This window comes from Pelodiscus sinensis, chromosome 2, assembly GCF_052426305.1.
Source record: "Pelodiscus sinensis isolate ZL-2025 chromosome 2, ASM5242630v1, whole genome shotgun sequence".
Classification (NCBI taxonomy): Eukaryota; Metazoa; Chordata; order Testudines; family Trionychidae; genus Pelodiscus; species Pelodiscus sinensis.
The window spans coordinates 234,551,174-234,568,989 of NC_143053.1; the positions used below are offsets into that span (position 1 = coordinate 234,551,174).

The 17,816-nt window shown below is 41.0% G+C and overlaps 1 protein-coding gene across 5 annotated transcripts in view; it reads right to left on the reverse strand.

Moving 5' to 3' along the window:
* Window positions 1-2,289: 2,289 nt before the first annotated feature.
* The window catches only part of CUL2 (cullin 2), an 89,622-nt gene continuing 74,095 nt past the window's right edge, over window positions 2,290-17,816 (reverse strand). For all 5 annotated transcript variants that reach the window (XM_014578525.4, XM_006133006.5, XM_075922692.2 and 2 more), the window contains 3 exons: window positions 11,916-12,017; window positions 5,793-5,909; window positions 2,290-2,864 (listed from right to left, as the gene is read on the reverse strand). In XM_014578525.4, coding sequence (XP_014434011.1) covers window positions 2,733-2,864; window positions 5,793-5,909; window positions 11,916-12,017 — 351 coding nt within the window. In that variant the 3' untranslated portion in view covers window positions 2,290-2,732. The remainder of the gene's footprint in view (window positions 2,865-5,792; window positions 5,910-11,915; window positions 12,018-17,816) is intronic.

Consider the following 17,816-nt stretch of genomic DNA (forward strand, 5'->3'; position numbering starts at 1 on the left):
TTCAAAGAGGCAGCACAGCATTAGCGCCTGTGATTAACATGTTAATTTTTTTAACACATTAATCCTGTCCGGCATTAATCGCGGGCGTTAATGCAGGTCAATTGACAGCCCTACCATTTATAAAAAAATTCTCTCCTAAAATAGTTTTGTCTATTAGTCAGTAGAAACATTTTTCAGGATGCTGGTACATTTGCTGGGGAACTATGAACAGATTCGAAGGAAGAATACTTACTCCATGTGAAATGAGGTTACAGAAGTGGAGTACGAAGCCCGTTATTTTGAAATTATTTCAAAACAACAGGCTTGCTGCACATTCTGTTATTTTGAAATAAGTGTGAAGTGTAGACATAACCTGAGAGTCCTGAGATGAAGTTCAACATTACAAATAATGCAGTCTGATCTGGGAAAGAAAGTTGTGGGACACAACTTAATGTAAAAATAATTTTGGATTTTAAATTAAATCAATGTTCTCAACGTAGAAATTATCAATAATGCCGGTTAAAAGCAAGAGTAATATCAGGACAACATTTTGCTGGACAAAACCCACATTTCTGGATATAGCAGTCTGGCTGCAAACCATATATATTAACTGGCTTGTTGCAGATGAAAAACTCAGATTTAAATTGTCGTCACAGAATGGAACACACAAAGAAACTGTAGCTTTTTTTTAAATCAGTCTTTTCCTTCCTTTCTCTTTGTAGTTTGCACTGCCTCTTGTTGCATATTAGCACTTGCTGGTGTTTTGAGAGGACACTTGCCAGGTTGTTTAGATGCCAGGCTATAGCACAATGCTGTAAGGCAAGTTATATTACACTGTGCCAAGAATGACTTAAGTGAACTAACCCAAATTGAGAAAGCTGAATCTTTCCCTACTTTTCCCCTGGGGGAGGGTGTGGTTAGGAATCCATTATAAAGTAAAATTCAAAGCACTGAATACACAGAGCTACATTTTAAGAGAAGGGCACTGACTCAGTTTGTGTATAATAACCAAAGACATTGTATGGGAATGCCAATTATACTGAAATGTATGGATCTTTTAAAATGACTAGACATGTCTTGACTTGCCTGGAAAAATCATCCCAAGTATTACTTTTGACATTTTTAGGTGAAGTAACATGGAAGTCCCAGATGTTTGTTCTGCAGCCCTATTAGAAAAAACATCTGTTCAGTCTACAGCATGGTTCTGCAAAAAAAGGTTTGTAAGTTTGTCTTTGATCAGATCAAATGTTAGCATTCCATTAGCAAGACCCCTGTATAAACATATTTCTGCTGATATTCAGAAGGTGGATGTTCAGATTTCGAGCCAATTCTCAATTAGTGACCAATTATATTCCTTATCAGGAGTGCAGTAACTACACTTACTAGTTGAAGCAGGGGTCTCAAACTCCCAGTCCGCAGCCCAATTCCAGCTGGAGCAATAGCACAATCTGACCCAGGACTCCAAGGGGGCTGCAGTGTGTAAGTGCATCTGTCCATTGCCATCCCCCAAGGCCCACAATTGCCACCTCCTCTGCCCCATGGTACCCCATTCCCGAGTATGTGGTTCCAGGGATCACCGGGAGAGTCTGGCACCACGCAGCAGCGGTTGTGTCACTGCCATGGCAGCAGGAACTGCGGGGAAGCAGAGCAAGTGCACTCGCCCAGTGCACTCCATTTTCCTGTCGTCTCCTGCTGCCACAGGGGGTGCAAAGGGGCATGTCTGCTGCTACCGCTGGCCCTCGGCCCTCGGCCCACCGGTGATCCCTAAAGCCACATCCTCAGGGATGGGATGCCATGGAGGGACAGGGAGGAGCGATGGGAAGAAGGTGAGGGGCTTTGGGGCTGGTAATGAGACAGCTGCCCCCAAGGGAATCAGAGACTGGATTACACAATTGTTCCGAGGGAACTGGCACTTGGGACCCCTGAGTTAATGATTTGTGATAATCCATTAACTTCATGAATTATACTTTTTCTCATAATTACCTATTATCATCCTATTGTATATTGAGACACAGACAGAGAGGTACATATACATACATATGGCCTTTAGACATTGACAAAATATATCAAAATTAGCCTGATCCCAGATCAAGTACATGTTTTGATTTAACATAAATATCTTGTTTCAAAATACTGTTTTACTTACCATGTTTAGTATTTGCTGCTTATAAACAAAATTCCTATGAAAGATAAATGGGAGTGAATTCAAAAACAAACATAACTGGTATTATTTTCACAGCTTTTAAGGCTACAGAATATTAACAGGCATGATTTCATAGCTACTTTTATAGTCATTAACCTGGAGACATATTCCATTTCTTTTTTTATTTGACAAGCAGCAGTATCATGTTCATCTTTTTTACATTTTAATGTAGATACAATTATTAGGATATCTGTCATATTACAATATTTAGTTTAACTTTTTCTTTTAAGATACATTAAAAAACATCAACTGCAAACGTGAAGGGGAGGGAGGGGAAAGCATGGTACCCAACCAAATTTCCACATTTCAGCAATACTTCACTCATTCTTTTAGTAAAGTTTTAAGAAATGTCATAATGACATGAGCTTGAAATATCTATAGGCATTTTCATTGACGCTCATGACGTGGCACTGGTGATGTTGTAAACAGCAGAAAAACAGGGGCTGCCAAGTGACCAGGTATGGAGGCACACGCCTGCTTCTTCCCACAGGAACACACCAAACAGTGACAGCAATGATCTTCTTACAACCACGCCTGCTGGATAGCAACATCATGCTACATAACTGTATTCATCTGCTGAGGCCTGGCTTCGCTCAATGTATTGTTTATCTATCAGAACTTCAATACACTTCTTGATCATGCTGATACTTGGGTTAAACCTAGCTCTTGATTGGCTAATTACCTGTTGAAGAAAATCATTTAATGTATCACTCATGAACTTTGCTTCCAAACAAATGCAATATATATTCTCTAAAGCAATAAAAAAACCCACACCCACACAAAAATGATTATTACATACTATATTTCTCAGAGTTCTGAGAGACAGATAACCTCCATCAGGTTTTAGTGTCAAAAGATACATAGTGATAGAAATGTAGCCGTGTTAGTCTGGTGTAGTTGAAACAAAATACAGGACTATGTAGCACTTTAAAGACTAACAAGATGGTTTACTAGATGAGTGGGTCTGGCCCACGAAAGCACATAATCTAATACATACAAATTGTTTCTCTCTTGACTATATTTCTTTTATTGGTTGAGTTTACTTTTACTTATCAATGAACAGTCACAGCTAACAGTTTAAAGGCATATATATCTGAACACAAAAATAACAAAATATACCAAATGATAAACTCACTCTCCTGCACTCCACAACACAGGACAAATACAGACATTTGAAGAGAAAAAAAATGAGCCTTCAGTAATAAGTTCACTGTGATGACAGAGCCCATATTTTGAATGAAAAAACCTAAGAGACATTTTCTGTAATAGATGTCAGTCTGACAGTCTTAATTGTCCACATTTTATCCAATGATTAAGATTTCCATAACTGTATTTCACTTTTCATTCCTACAAAGCTAAGAGGGAATGAGCTAGATTCTGTACCTCCTTATGTATCATAACCAAATTACCTGATAACTTATAATCAATTACACTTGTGCTGCTCCAGCCTCTACTTTCAGAAACATGTATGTGATTTCAGACCTTAAGCCCCAGTTTTAAAAGTGACTTTAGCTCCTCAGTCCCTAAGCCCCAATTTCAAAAGGGATTTATGGTCCTAAGTCAGTAAGGCATTTTTGAAAAGTTTATTCTAAGTTTATTTGGAAGGTATGGCTGATCAGTGGAGAGTCATCAAAATACAGGACAACACTGTTGTCTCATCTTCACTGGGTGACATTCAATTTTTGTTTCAAATGAAGTGTAGGTTTTGCCTATAATGCTCTATATCAGGGCTGGGCAAAATACAGCCTATGGGCCAGATCAAGCCCACAAAGCTGCTGGATATGGTCCACTGGCACAGCAGGAACCTCAGGTAGGTTACCTATCTTATGAAAGACTGCGGCCCTTGAGCACTTACCAACTTCTTGATGTCATGGCCCCTATCCAAAATTATTGCCCACCCCAGCTCCAAAATTCCAGGACTGTTTTTCACCAACTACTTCCTTCCTTGTTCTATACTGCCAGAGTGGAGATCTGTAGAGACACCTGGGAAGGAGCTGCCAATTAGGTTGGTTTTTTTCCTGTAAGACTCCCTTGACTTGGTAATTCATTCCTTTTCTTGATACCAAATAGCCAAAAACTGGTCACCTAGGCATGCTGCCAGGCTTGTTGATTGGAATGGATTGTTGATTTATTTACTGTATTACTTGATTCTCATTGGATTATTTTAGTGTGTAGTGTAGGTGGCTTATCACATAGTAAAATTATTTGATTTTAAGTGATGGATGATCATCTAAACCCAGGTTTTCAAAAATGGCTAGAATTGAGGGTTTTTCAATTTTGAGGAGTTCCTACTAAGACACATTAAAGAGCCGATATTCAGAAGGTTGATGTTCAGATTTCAAGCCAAATATTCCAGATCACTGGTGACGTGAAAATTCTGGCCATACAGTTATGGATAGATGCTAATTCTGGGCTTCTTTGGGTTTTTTTTTGTTTGTTTGTTTGTTTTTTGAGTGGGGTAGAAGTGAAGGGAAGAATTAGTGGGCTGACATTTTCAAAGCAGTCTAGAGAATTTAGATACTTGTCTCCCATAAAAGTTGATATGTATGTTTACACTTAAACTATTTTTAAAACCTGAGCCATAGAGCAAAATGAAATCTAGCCTTATCATAAGAGCTCTGGGTTTATTAGGTATCACGGCGAACATTATACGTTGTTTTAATGCCTGTGACAACCTGATAACCACAACTTAAATAAAACTACTACATTCTGAATTAAAACAATTCTAGAAAAATTATTGACAGTCTCGTTAAAATATTAGTTCAGAGGTGTACTTGGCCTCAGTCTTGTGATTAAACACAGGACACAGGCATCAGTTTTTCATTTTGAGTATGTCTACACTACAGAGTTTTGCCGGAAAAACAACTGTTTTTCCGACAAAACTTGAGGAACATCCACACTGCAATTGCCTTCTTCCGCAAGAAAATAAGAACAGAGGGGTTTTTCTGGCATTGGTAAGCCTCATTCTACCAGGAAGAAGCCTTTTTCTGAAAGAGCTCTTTTGCAAAAAACCATGTGTGGATGGGGAAGAGGGAGTTCTTTTGGAAGAAGAGGAAAGAGAAAAAGCACAAGTGCCCTGGTGGCTATTCTGTCCATAGCAATCATAGCTTACATGCAAGAGAGCATCCATTTAGTCTGGATGCTCTCTTTCGAAAAAGCAGATCACTTTTGCAGTGATCTCTTCCGAAAAAAGTTTCTTCCAAAAGAAGCCTGAAGTCTAGATGTAGGCGTCAAACAAGGGTGGGGAACCTTTTTTGGTCTGGGGCCACTGACCCCACGAAAAAAATCAATCAGGAACTGCACACAAGTGAGAAGCAAAAATCAAATGAAAACCCCTCAATGACGTGGCCCCCGACTAAGGAGAAAGACACTTCCCACATTCCCCTCCTACTCTGGAGTCTTGGGGGACCGAGCTTAGTAGATTTTGTGTGTTCCGGCTCCACGATGCAGCAGCAGGGAGGCTAGAGTGCCAGTGCAGGCTCACCAATGCTGGGGGAGCGCTATGCCTTGGGGGCTGGATCCAGGTAAGCCAGAGGCTGGATGTGGCCCCCAGGCCTGAGGTTCCCCACCCCTGATTTAGACCATGGTAATGGACAGCATTTCCTCTTACCTCCTGAATAAGAGCATTATGTCGCAACACTTTACGTGCTTTCATGATACGGACTATAGCAGCTTGAAGGTACATTTTCCTGTCTTCATCTACAGCACTTCTGGTCTGCTCCATTTCCTGAAATATGGGGAAAATGGTGATGCTACAAACATACTAAGATCAATAAACATTCAGAAAACATCTACAATGCTTCTCACTTTGTTAAAAGAAAACAAATGTTTAACAATGAAAGCTAGTTAAATCTCAATTTTAGTTTCTAGGCAGGATTTTTATCTATGACTATAGCACACAATGCAAGTTGAAGTGGAGTTGGGGAATTCTAAAATAGCATAAAGCTCATTTTTATACTGGTTTGATCCCAATGAAGTTAATGTGCAATTCCAGTCTCTCTCTGCATAGATAAGGGAGCCTCAAGATTGCTGTTATTTACAATGATTGCTTGTGATACGCTATCCCTCAAACACCCTGGAACTCTCATATTCACTGCTGTGATGTAATGATGCTTTGTTAAAAGCTATGCCTTGGTGAAGTATCATTTTAAAAGTCTTGGTCTGCTAAACATTAATATCTTGTTAGATTGTGTTATCACTATATGTGACATTACGAAATTTTGCTCTGTGTGGGTTACTGAAATATGTTGTCAGGTGGGAACACTCACAACCCCCCATTCAGGAATAACAATGGGGTAGCTAGACAGTGGTTAATGGCTCAACAATACCCTTGAAGGAAAGAATCCCCAAAACAATATACAATGGAAAAGTCTCAGATGGAATATGTACACAACAGAAACTGCTTGACCAATAGAAATTGTCTGTTCCTCACATCACAGCAAAAGATCTTTCCAGCAAGCTGGAAGAACCTATAAAAGAGGGGAAGTGACATCATAACTTGGTCTCATACTCCCCACCACAGATCAACACTTGGAAGCTCATCTGGAGGACAAAGACACTGAGCTGGGAGTGGGTCAGCCCAGCCTGTGTATTGAGGATATATAACCTTCTTGTACCATTTGGCAGGGTGAGACACTATTGGATTCAAATCCGGTTCAGTTTGGAGAACTTCAGGAACAAAAATAAATTTGCAGGCTAAGTAATCTATATGATTACTATAGATCTATATCCCTGCTACTTACCACCAAAAATCTATCTTTCTGTAGTTAACAGATTTGTTTTAGGTAAAAAGGTTGTAAGGATATATTTTCCTTTGCAGAAGAAGCAAACTGAGTAAAAAACTTCCACTACTCAGGCTTCTGACCAGTCCAAGACAGGAGAGCTGGGGTGAATTGGCTTATCTATTGTTGAGGGTAGGAAAGCATTCATGCAGCTCAGCTGGGTGTGTCCCTGCCTGTGGATGTCTAAGTGTAGTACCTGCCAGGAACAGGAAGAGGGATATTTCACAATGTGGGAACAGAGGGCTCAGCAGTTCCCCAGTGCATGTTGTATCTTGGGGACCCCATCACACTGCTAACAGCTCTAAGCAGCCAAAAGCACAAAGTGCCCTGACCAAACATGCTTGTCCAGAAATGTGAACAGCAGGGAATGAAACTAGTGAAAAAGGATCTGTAGTCCATAACTGCCACCAACACATCCCTTTGGAGCTGGATATTTTAGCTTTATGAACAGATTGAACAGATATTGAAGCCTCATCTACATAAAACAGAATATAAAATTATAGACTCTCAGAATCCATATGTTGAAGGAAACCTTAGGAAGTCATTGGGTCCAACCACTTGCTTTGTCAATCCCAAATAAATTATCCCAGCAAGTCTCTGTCAAGCCGGGACTTAAAACTTCTAGGGATGGAGATTCTGCCACCTCCCTAGGTAACCTATTCCAGTGCTTCACTACCCTCCTAATGAAATAGTTTAGACCTAGCTGGCTCCTACTGCAACTTGAGACCGTTGCTTCTCATACTTTCATCTGTCACCACTGAAAACAGCCTCTCTCCATCCTCTCTGGAACCTCCTTCAGTTAGTTGAAGGCTGCTGTCAAATATATTATAATATGAATATTTGTAGCACTGGCTAGTGTTTTAAAATATGAAGTCCTCCTTATCCCTTTCTTAAACTAAATCCCTTGGAATAAGAATTCTCTAATTAGAAATTGTTTACAGCTTTCCCAAATCTACACAAATGGCCGATTATTCCCCAATTTATAGGGGCAGAAATGCTTACTGTTTCAGTCAATTAGAATCTGTAAATTAGGATTCATGTCATCGATGTTTCATATAATAAAGACATGTCCCTACCTGTAGGACCTTAATTTGTACAACCCAATAAGAGAATGTGTTCGGAAGGAGGGATCTCTCAGTGGTTTGAGCATTGGCCTGCTAAACCCAGGGTTGTGAGTTCAATCCTTGAGGGGGGCCATTTAGGGATCTGGGGCAAATCTATCAGGGATGGTACTTGGTCCTGCTGTGAGGGCTGGGGACTGGACTCCATGACCTCTCAAGGTCCCTTCCAGATCTATGAGATAGGTATTAGGAAGTGGGGAGGATATCTGAAAGAGATCAGTGCAGAAAAGCTCCAATAAACAGGTGTGTTTAGGTGTGTAAAGAGGAAGATGTTCTTGAAGGACGAAAGTAAAGTTGCTTCATGTCTGAGAAAAGGAATTTGAAAGCACAAGCAGGAATAAGTTAAAAATCTAATGGGATAAAAGTGGAAGGGTAGCTTCAGAAATGCTTGCCGATATAAAGGGGCACAAAAGCTAAAATGGATCTTGAATGTGAGGCCATAAGGCTTGGACTTCATGCAAAAGAATTAAAGATGAATACACGTAAAGATCCTGGTAGAGGGAAAAGCAATAAGCTATGGTCTCAGGATGTTATCTTCAGTAAAGGAAACAAGGAATGATACGTAATTCTATTTTCATTTTAATACGGATGTGCCTACACCTAGCTAAGTTTTAAGATTAACCACCTTAGATGACAGGTCTTAAGGGGGGGAATATGATAGAGGTCTATAAAATCATGACTGGTGTGGAAAAAGTGAATAAAGAAAAGTTATTTAAATATTCCCACAATATAAGAACTAGGGGTCACCAAATGAAATTAATAGGCAGTAGGTTTAAAACAAACAGAAGGAAGTTTTACTTCACTCAGCACACAGTCAATCTGGGGGACTCCTTGCTAGAGGATGTGGTGAAGACTAGGACTTTAACAGGGTTCAAAAAAGAGCTAAATAGATTCATAGAAGTTAGGTCCATCAACGGCTATTAACCGGGAAGGGTAGGAACAGTGTTCCGAGCCTCTGTTTCTCTGAAAGCGGGGGACAGGGGAGGGATCACGTGAGGATTACCTGTTGTGTCCCGTCCCCCTGGGGCATCTGGTATTGGCCACTGTCAGCAGACAGGATACTGGGCTGGATGGACCATTGGCCTGACCCAGTATGACTGTGCTTATGTTCCTATGACAAAAAAACTAAATAATCCAACAGTCTCATTAAAGAATGATTTTATAAAAGATATTTAACAGAAACTCTGAAAGGTGGCAGGTTATGCCCAAACAAGAACCACATTAGTAGAGCTCTGCAAATTTGTGGGTATATGTTTTATTTCCACAGGTATCCATATCTGCAGATCATTTTTGAAGACGCTGATGCGAACACCAGTTGGGTGCAAACTTCTACCCCCCAAAAAGTTGCTGCTGTGTTAGCTGGGTGTACTTTAAACAAAAAGGGGTACAATAAATTCAGCTTTGAAGGGATTCTTTCATAGGACAGACTATTAGGCTAGATGACCACTGAACTGATCCAGTATGGACATTCTTATGTTATATTTACCATGGTAATGAGCACAGAGATAAACACGTATCAAAAATCCTGAATTTTTTAAAACAAAACCAAGCACAGAAAGAGAATAATTTCTAAAAGATTAAGAGGTATTAATTTGAATAGGTTTTTCCTATATATGCAAAGCTTCATATACCCTGAAGCAAATGGCAACTGAACAGGATCTGTAACAAAGTCAGTTGATTTTCTGATGCCGGTAGACTGGGATTTCTGCAACAGTTTCATTTCAATTTAAAAATGTATTTTAATAAAGAATATGATCAATATAAAAGTAAGTACTGGAGCACACACAGTAATTGCATGTTGTTTCTGTATTATCTGTTTCCAGTGAGTGTCTGATTTCTGAATTAACAGTGCAACAACATGGAACAAGTTATCAAGGGAAAAAGGGATGATGAAAGCTGTTAAGTCTTTGGGCATTTTAGGAGGTGAGGGAATCAAACTGAAATTATGGAATAAACAGTAGCTGCACATTTCTACAACAATGATCAACTGCTAAGTAGCAGATAATACAAAAACAAACATTTTTGAGAGTTGATAAACTGAATTTATTTCAATATGTTAAGTTAGTGAAACCTATTATTTGCAGTTCTGTAGTTTTAAATAATGTCAAGAATTATTTTCACACATAAAACCTATTTAGTCTAACAATGACAGGCACTTCTGAAATCTTCAATGTAAGTCCATAATTATCTCCCTTTTCTTGTAGTAGTGAAGGTAAAGAAAGATTACGCTACAGGTTTCTAAGTTCTGATGTTTTAAGAAGGGTCAAATTGAGTAGTCTTTTCATTGCTTTGATTAGATTTGAATATGGTACTTAAAAAAAATTAAAAAAACCTCTCTAACGTAGTGGACGGGGAATGCTAAAATCATAGCTAAGTATACCCTCATGTGCACAACTTCTGATTTGATTATATACAAAACTCAAAAGAGTTTGGATTTCCCATTGTTTTGTGTTCTTTCACACAAAGCCACATAACCCTACCATTTATTATTATATACTGTATTCCAAGTAGTGGATGATATCTTGAATGAAGACAAATAAGCTAAGGGTATTAACAAACATGTTACAGTATTAGTCTGTATAACTATGTGTCAGTTATATGAATGAAAGAAATCTAGATAAACTTTAATAGCCGAGAAACAGAAAAATGTTAGCCTAGAATCCATACTCTAGTTCTAGGTTTTCAAAAGACAAAACATTCACAATTAATACATTTCTGTAATCCTGACTAGATAATAAGGACAGGTTTCATGAAGTGCCTCTTGTTTATTTATGACTGGTGAGTTTATAATCTGGCTCAACTCAATTTATGGATTGAGTAAAGATCAAAAAGACCTACAGACATAGCTAGCTTTTTTTAGCATATCTCTTTCTGCCATTGTAAATACGGATAACCACAGTGGCAACTGATGAACTCTGGAATATGTTAATAAGCAAGTTCTCTCAGCACAATCTAGGTGTATAGAATATGAGTCTGAAGAATAAGACGCCTTTTACATGGTACTAATGTGAGATTTCTAAAAATAGCTACAGCACTCAAATCAAGGTTTCAGGATCTGAAGTGCCATCCAAAATCCAAGCGGGACGCGGTATGAAGCATACTTTCAGAAGTCTTAGAAGAGCAAGACTCTGATGCAGAAACTACAGAAACTGAACCACCAAAAAAAGTCAATCTTCTGCTGGTTGCAATGACTCTGATGAGGAAAATAAACACGCTCCCTTTGGATTGTTAATGAGCAGAACCAGTCAGCATGAATACATGTCCTCTGGAAAGGTGGTTGAGGATGAAGGGACACATGAATTATTAGTGCATCTGGCACAAAATCTTATGTCCGCTACCAGGCCACGCCATTGTTGTAGAGGAGGCAGGCAGCATTGTCTCCTGCAAACTGTAACCAAATGTATTTTTCTGAGTGACCGGCTGAACAAGAAACAGAGTTACATTGTTTTATTTTGAATACCGTTATTTTAGTACATAATTTCCCATTTTTCAGTTCAGCTTTTGTGATAATGAGATTGTACTGCAGTACTGGTATTACGTAAAATGAAAGACTCGCTCATGGGTTTTTTTTTTTTTTTTTAACAGTACAAGTATTTGTAAGAAAGAATAGAAAGTGAGCAGTGAGCACTTTAGATTCGATGTTAAAATTGATATCAATATTTGAGAAAATGCACACAACACCTAGAATATTTAAATGAAAGGTATTCTATTTCTGCTTAACAGCATGATCAATTTTTTAAATCACATGATAACCCTACTTCAGATTTAAGTCCATTTTAAATAATACTTATATAAAACTGTTGACTTTTAAAGATGTTGAAAAATACTCGCCTGTGGTGTGTCTTTCTGCATTGATGTAGTAATTTTAAATTTTGTTCGTTTACTGCTGAAGTTCATATTTAATGAAAAAGTAGATTCCGCCTCTATATCTTCCTGCAATAAACAAATATTTATGCATTTTAACACTCTCAAACATTGCCAAAAAAGCATAAGGAGCATATACATTTTTCAAGGACGGCTAACAATTTAAAAGAAAAATTAACACACCTGAATATGTCTCAAATATGCATATTCAGAGGTCTATTGCAACTTAATAAAGTTTTGGAATTCTAAACATCTGAATTATTCAACTTTTCTCATGCTACAGTTTATTTGGCTTGAAAAGTCAGTTTATTTAGAACCAACAAACAGAAAATACTATCATATATAAGCAATGTTAATGAAAATTTTTTTCTATTACTGGAACTAGTTTTAGTATTCCTAAAATAGAATAGAGAGGAGACTAGGATTTCCATTTCTCGGAAGAAGAATATTGGGACAATCACTGCATTTTCCATAATCATTATATATATATTTATGATTTGCTTGTATAACAAAGAAAAGAAGAACACACCTACAATATTTTTTATTGTTTTAGTGTACAAGTTGATCTATCTAGGGTTCTAACTCTAGCTCTTTCAAAAAACTTGTCTTTTATCCACTTTTTGCCTGATAGACATGAACATAATATAGTGGCCATACTGGGTCAGACCAAAGGTCCATCTAGTCCAGTATCTTGTCTTCTGATAGTGACCAATGCAGACAGAATGCACAGAACAGGTAATCCTCAGGTGATCCACTCCTTGTTGCACATTCCCAGCTTCTGGCAAACAGAAGCTAGGGAGGCAAACCCTACCGATGGTAGCAGTTCACTATGTTCTACAGACAATGACTCTCTAGACTAGCCAACAGGATGACATGTAGTAAGAGCACCTATCAAGTAATCAACCAATACCATCAATTCTTCAACCACAGGAAAATGGAACATTACTGGACTCCATAGAATATTGTGAAATACTACCAAGCCACTGACTGGCTCACATGACAATGTATTTGTAATGGCTTGCTTAGGTTACAACTTGAATTTCACATTCTACAAGAAACCTAGAGTATTAAAGAAATATTTTTGCCACTGAGGCATAGCGTAGGCAACTTATTGACAGACTAGTTTCAGCAGGCACAAGCAATACAGAATGTCAAAAGTTTAGCATTTTTGCACTTAAACTCTGAAGTATAAATCAGAACAAAAATACTACCTAAGCCAAATAGCTACTATAAAGAAAATTATCAGAAACAACCAGTGAATCTATTACCAAAGTGGCATGGGTATGGGATGGAGAGTTAGTTTCCCATCTTTTTACTGGAACAGAAAGGAAGCATGGTATACAACGTACATTGTGCTTTGCCATTTCTTTCCTAGCTGCTGTGTGGTTCAGATTAGGAATGTAACAGTGTAGTCAATTAATTGAAAAGCAAAAGCTTATTTGTTAACTAGCCAATTATCCCGTCATAAGACAGGATTTTCAGGTCTCTCCTCCATGTCTGTCTTCTCTCCCAGAGCTGCATGGGGACCGCAGCGCCCAAACGGCCCCCTGTGCCGCTTGCTCCCCTGTGGCGGCCCGGCTGAGCAGCACAGAAGTCAGCCAAGTGCCACGGCGGGAGAAGAACATGACTCAGGAAACAGCGCCACCCAGAGGGAACAGCCAGCATTTCAGTGTTACAGAGTCACAGACATTGGGCTACTATATATATGATGTTATAGACTGCACACATTTCCCCCGCCCCCTTGTCAGTAAATATTTTAGCAGGCTGGTCAGCAGCCCGGCTCAGTTCTGGCTCGCACCTGTACTGGGACCTACTCCTGCCCCCAACTGTACAGGGGCTGCTGCCACCCAGCGCTGCTGCCTCTGTATCAGACATGAACAGGCAACTGATCTGCACACAGACAAGCAGCCAGTCCGCGAGGGGAGCTGGTTTTTAAACTGGTTCCCTATGCGCACCAGCTTCCCGCCTATACCCCGCACTGCTGCCTCTGATACAGCGGCAGTAGCATGGAGTGGCAGTGGGGCTAGAGTAACTTGGCTGCTGGCCCCACCCCCGGGGACTATAGAATAGACGAGTAACTGATAAGAATTCATGAGGTTAATTTACTATTCAATTAACTGATATTTAACATCCCTAGTTCAGATATCTGTAAATGACTTGCAAAACAAAAGTACATTTCACTGTTCCAGCATCCTGGAATTCACTGACTTGTGTAACAAGTAAGCAAGCTGATAGAGAATGGTTAAGCTTTCTCATTGTTTGATGGCATGTAAGGAAGATAATTAGTATAGATAAACCTGTAGCTAAAGGACACGCATATTCAAAAGTAAATATACCTAGAGGAAAAATCACAAGGCTATTGGATGTATTCCCCCTCTAGTCAGAATTGATTCTCATCCAGTCCCTATAAGAGCAGAGCATAATACCCTGACAGAAGACTTATCAGAGAGTAAACATAGTATTTCCCTCATACGCACTACTCTTCTTTGCAAGCCTTTGGTGTTTTTAAAACACATTTTTTCCCCATGAAACGTTTTATTCTAAGACTTTTAAAGCCTCTACAAAAAGGAAGATTTAATATTAAAAATATAATTAATTAATACAAATAAACCTCCAGTTAAACTAATCTCCATGGGGCAGGGGCAGGTGGGGAAATTACGTTTTATGTTTGTGTGAACCCAGTATGGTGGGATATTGATTGGGCATCTTGAGAAATATTAAAACAAATACAAATAACCATTTTTAGTAGATGAAATTGACTTGTTTAGTTATCTATTCTATTATGCAGAGTATAATGCATTAATAGAATTTTAAAAGAAAGCTAACATTTCTCTAATAGCTTACACTGAAAAATAAAGTCATTTAAAACAAAACTCAAAAGCAACAATAGTTGTTTAAATGTCAACTTTTCTAGAACCACTAGGGGCCTGCGCCCCCTCCTCACTATGCTTGCCAACCCTTCTCTGTCTGACACAGCCTCTCCTCCTGCCCATGCTGCAGCAGGAGGGAGGCCACCTCCAGTCCTTTCTGCAGTCAGATGGAGCCACCCCCGGGATTGGGGCCAGGGACAGGATGCTGCGGTCAGATGGGGGCTGGGCCCCAATTGGGGCCTTGTTGGCCAGGCTTCATTTTAAATAAAGTAAAATATTATGGCCAACACAAAAAGGTTTCAACATTGTCTTTATTTATGGCAGAGGTGGGGAGCCTTTTTTTGGGTCAGGTGTCACTGATCCACAAAAAAAATCAGCTTGGGACCAAACAAGTGAGAAGCGAAAAAAGCCCCTTCAAAACCCCCCCAACTCTCTCTGATGGGCCTCCAACTGAAACCTCTCACTCTCCTGGTGGGGGTGGGGAGGAAAGAGGTTCAAAGCCTCAGGCCCGATTAACTCTTCTGGGAATTTTAGGGTTAGTGGATTTTGTGGGCCCCCTAGGTTCTGGGGTGAGGCAAAAAATCAGGGGTTCAGTGTGAGCAACAGGGCTACCAGTGATTTGGATAGGGATGGGGGTTCAGGATCTAGGGTGCAGGTGGAGCTGAGGGTATGAGGGCTGGGTGGGAGGTAGGGTATCTGTCTGGAAGGGAGGGTTCAGGAGCAGGCTGGGGGCAGGGTGTCCGGCCAGAGGGAGGGTACAGGAACAGGCTGTGAGGTCTTGGTGGGGGGAGAGGAGAGGGTGAGTGAGGGGGCTAGGAGTGCAGGGTCTCGGCAGAGGGGATGAGCGTGGGGACTGGGGGGTACAGGGCAGGAGTAGAAGCAGGATGGGAGTAGGTGTCTGGCCAGGAGGGAGGGGGCAGGAGCAGGGTCTTGGCAGGAGAGTGAGCAAGGGAGCTAGGAGTCCAGGGTCTGGGAACCAGCAGGTGGGGGGCACGCACTTGTCTTCAGGCCCTGCACTGATCCCAGGCTCGGTTTACTGATGCTCCCATTAGCTGGAACCTGGCCAACAGGAGTGCAGGGAAAGCCCCCAGACAGCGCACTGGTGCGCTGCTGTTCCCGCAGCCAAGGGGGGAGTGCTTTTCCCCTGCACAGCGAGGCTCGGGGCTCTCTCTCCACACACCCCCCCAGCAGGAAGCCAGCGATGGTACTCCAACTGCACGGGAGAGGAGCAAGGGCAAAGCTGCAGCACCAGACAAAGGGGGTCTGGGATGCTCAGGTCAGTGCTACGGGGCACCTCCTCACCTGCCTTGCAGAAGCTCCGCTCGCTGCTGCAGCCCCACACATGCTTGGGTGGGAGGAAGCCAGTCAGGGCTTGGATCTCACCGGGATGGCTCAGCACTCAGCTCAGGATGCGGCAGAGGATGGGGCCGCAGGCGGCCGGGGATGCCTCGCCCTATGCCTGGTGCTTCTCCTGAGTCTGCTGCCATGTGCGCCAAGAACAACAGTGGAGCAAGCAAGAGGCCCTGAAGCAAGTTGTGGCACCCTGGGGCATGGGAGCCTGCCTCCATTGCCAGTGCAAATGGGCTGTGCCCCAGGCCTCGCACCAGCTGAAGCACCCCTTGGACTGGGGGTCAGGCCACCCAAAAGGCTGCAGACAGAGCTCAGCGAGCAGGACACTTGGGAGGTGGAATCTGCCCAGGTTGGGCTGCCAGAAGGCTTTGCTGGTCCCCAAAAGCTATCTGGGGATAGGGAGCCCATGCGAGGGCGGAGCCTGTGGACACAGATTATGTATGGCATCATTCTATAATCCTGCAGGACATTTTATTTTATACCTATAGACACACACAAATGGATTTCATTATTTTCTGTAATTGCTCTCCACACTAGACTCAACTCCTATCCAGTCCCCAGTAAACATTTCAGCTTGACATTAGCTTTTCAGCTACTCATCCAACCCAAATTCATTTCTTGATACTTCCAGGCACATACCTTAAACCCAACACCCAATATTTCCTTGTGATCTCCCTCCCAATTTCCTTATATACTTTCTTGGCAAACATCTTCACCAGCGAGCATCCTTGTCAGATTTCACAACAGTATTGGATCCACTGCTCCCTTCTTGCAAACCACATGAATAACCTTCACTCACACACTGCTGGGGTAGATGGTACAATCACTCTCTCTGGAAGGTCTGGAAATACTACTGATGGTAACATTTCTTGTGTAAAAGCATTTACAGAGTGATTATCACTATAACAGCTGAATCCCACAAAGCTCACAGCTCTAGTACGAAGTAAGGAAAAAAATCTCTCCCAGCAACCGTAAAATGAATGCAAGAGACTTAACCAAGATCACAGAAATCTCTGTGGCAGAGCCAGACACTGAACGTAAATAAATCTCCTGTTTCCCAGTACAATCCTTTCACTCTAAGTCTACCCAGATATTATTTCTTGAAAACTGTTTGGGTGCTATAAAATTGTGGAATTACTCTAAGTTGACAAAATGCCTCAGAGTCCAAGGTAGACTGATCCCCTTTCAGAAATCCTCCCATCCCCGTAAGTTGACCAGGAAGGAAGGAAATGGTTACCTGTTGCTTCTCTTGGTGCAAAGACTGAACAAGTGGTTTGCTCATAGTATCTGCTCAGTGTCACCAGTCCAGGACACTAACTCATCTTTACTCTAAAATTAGCTTGGCTCTGGTGGACCTATGCTTACAGAGTTTTCCCCTCATTGTTACTGCCTCTGAAGCCATAAAGAAAAAGTTTTGCATCCAGAAGGGGCTGAACAAAAAGAGATAATACAGCCTCAACTTTATTACCTTTTTAACAGACCTTGCTGCTGTAATGCTAGTGTGAGGAATTTGGATAGCAAATATGTCTATCCTCTAGGGATGTTTAATTTAGTTTAATCAACTAACTGACTAATCAATTAGTGGGTACGCAGGGAAGCCACAGAGGGGTTAGCTCCCACCCCAGGAACTAACCCTGCTGCAGCTCTG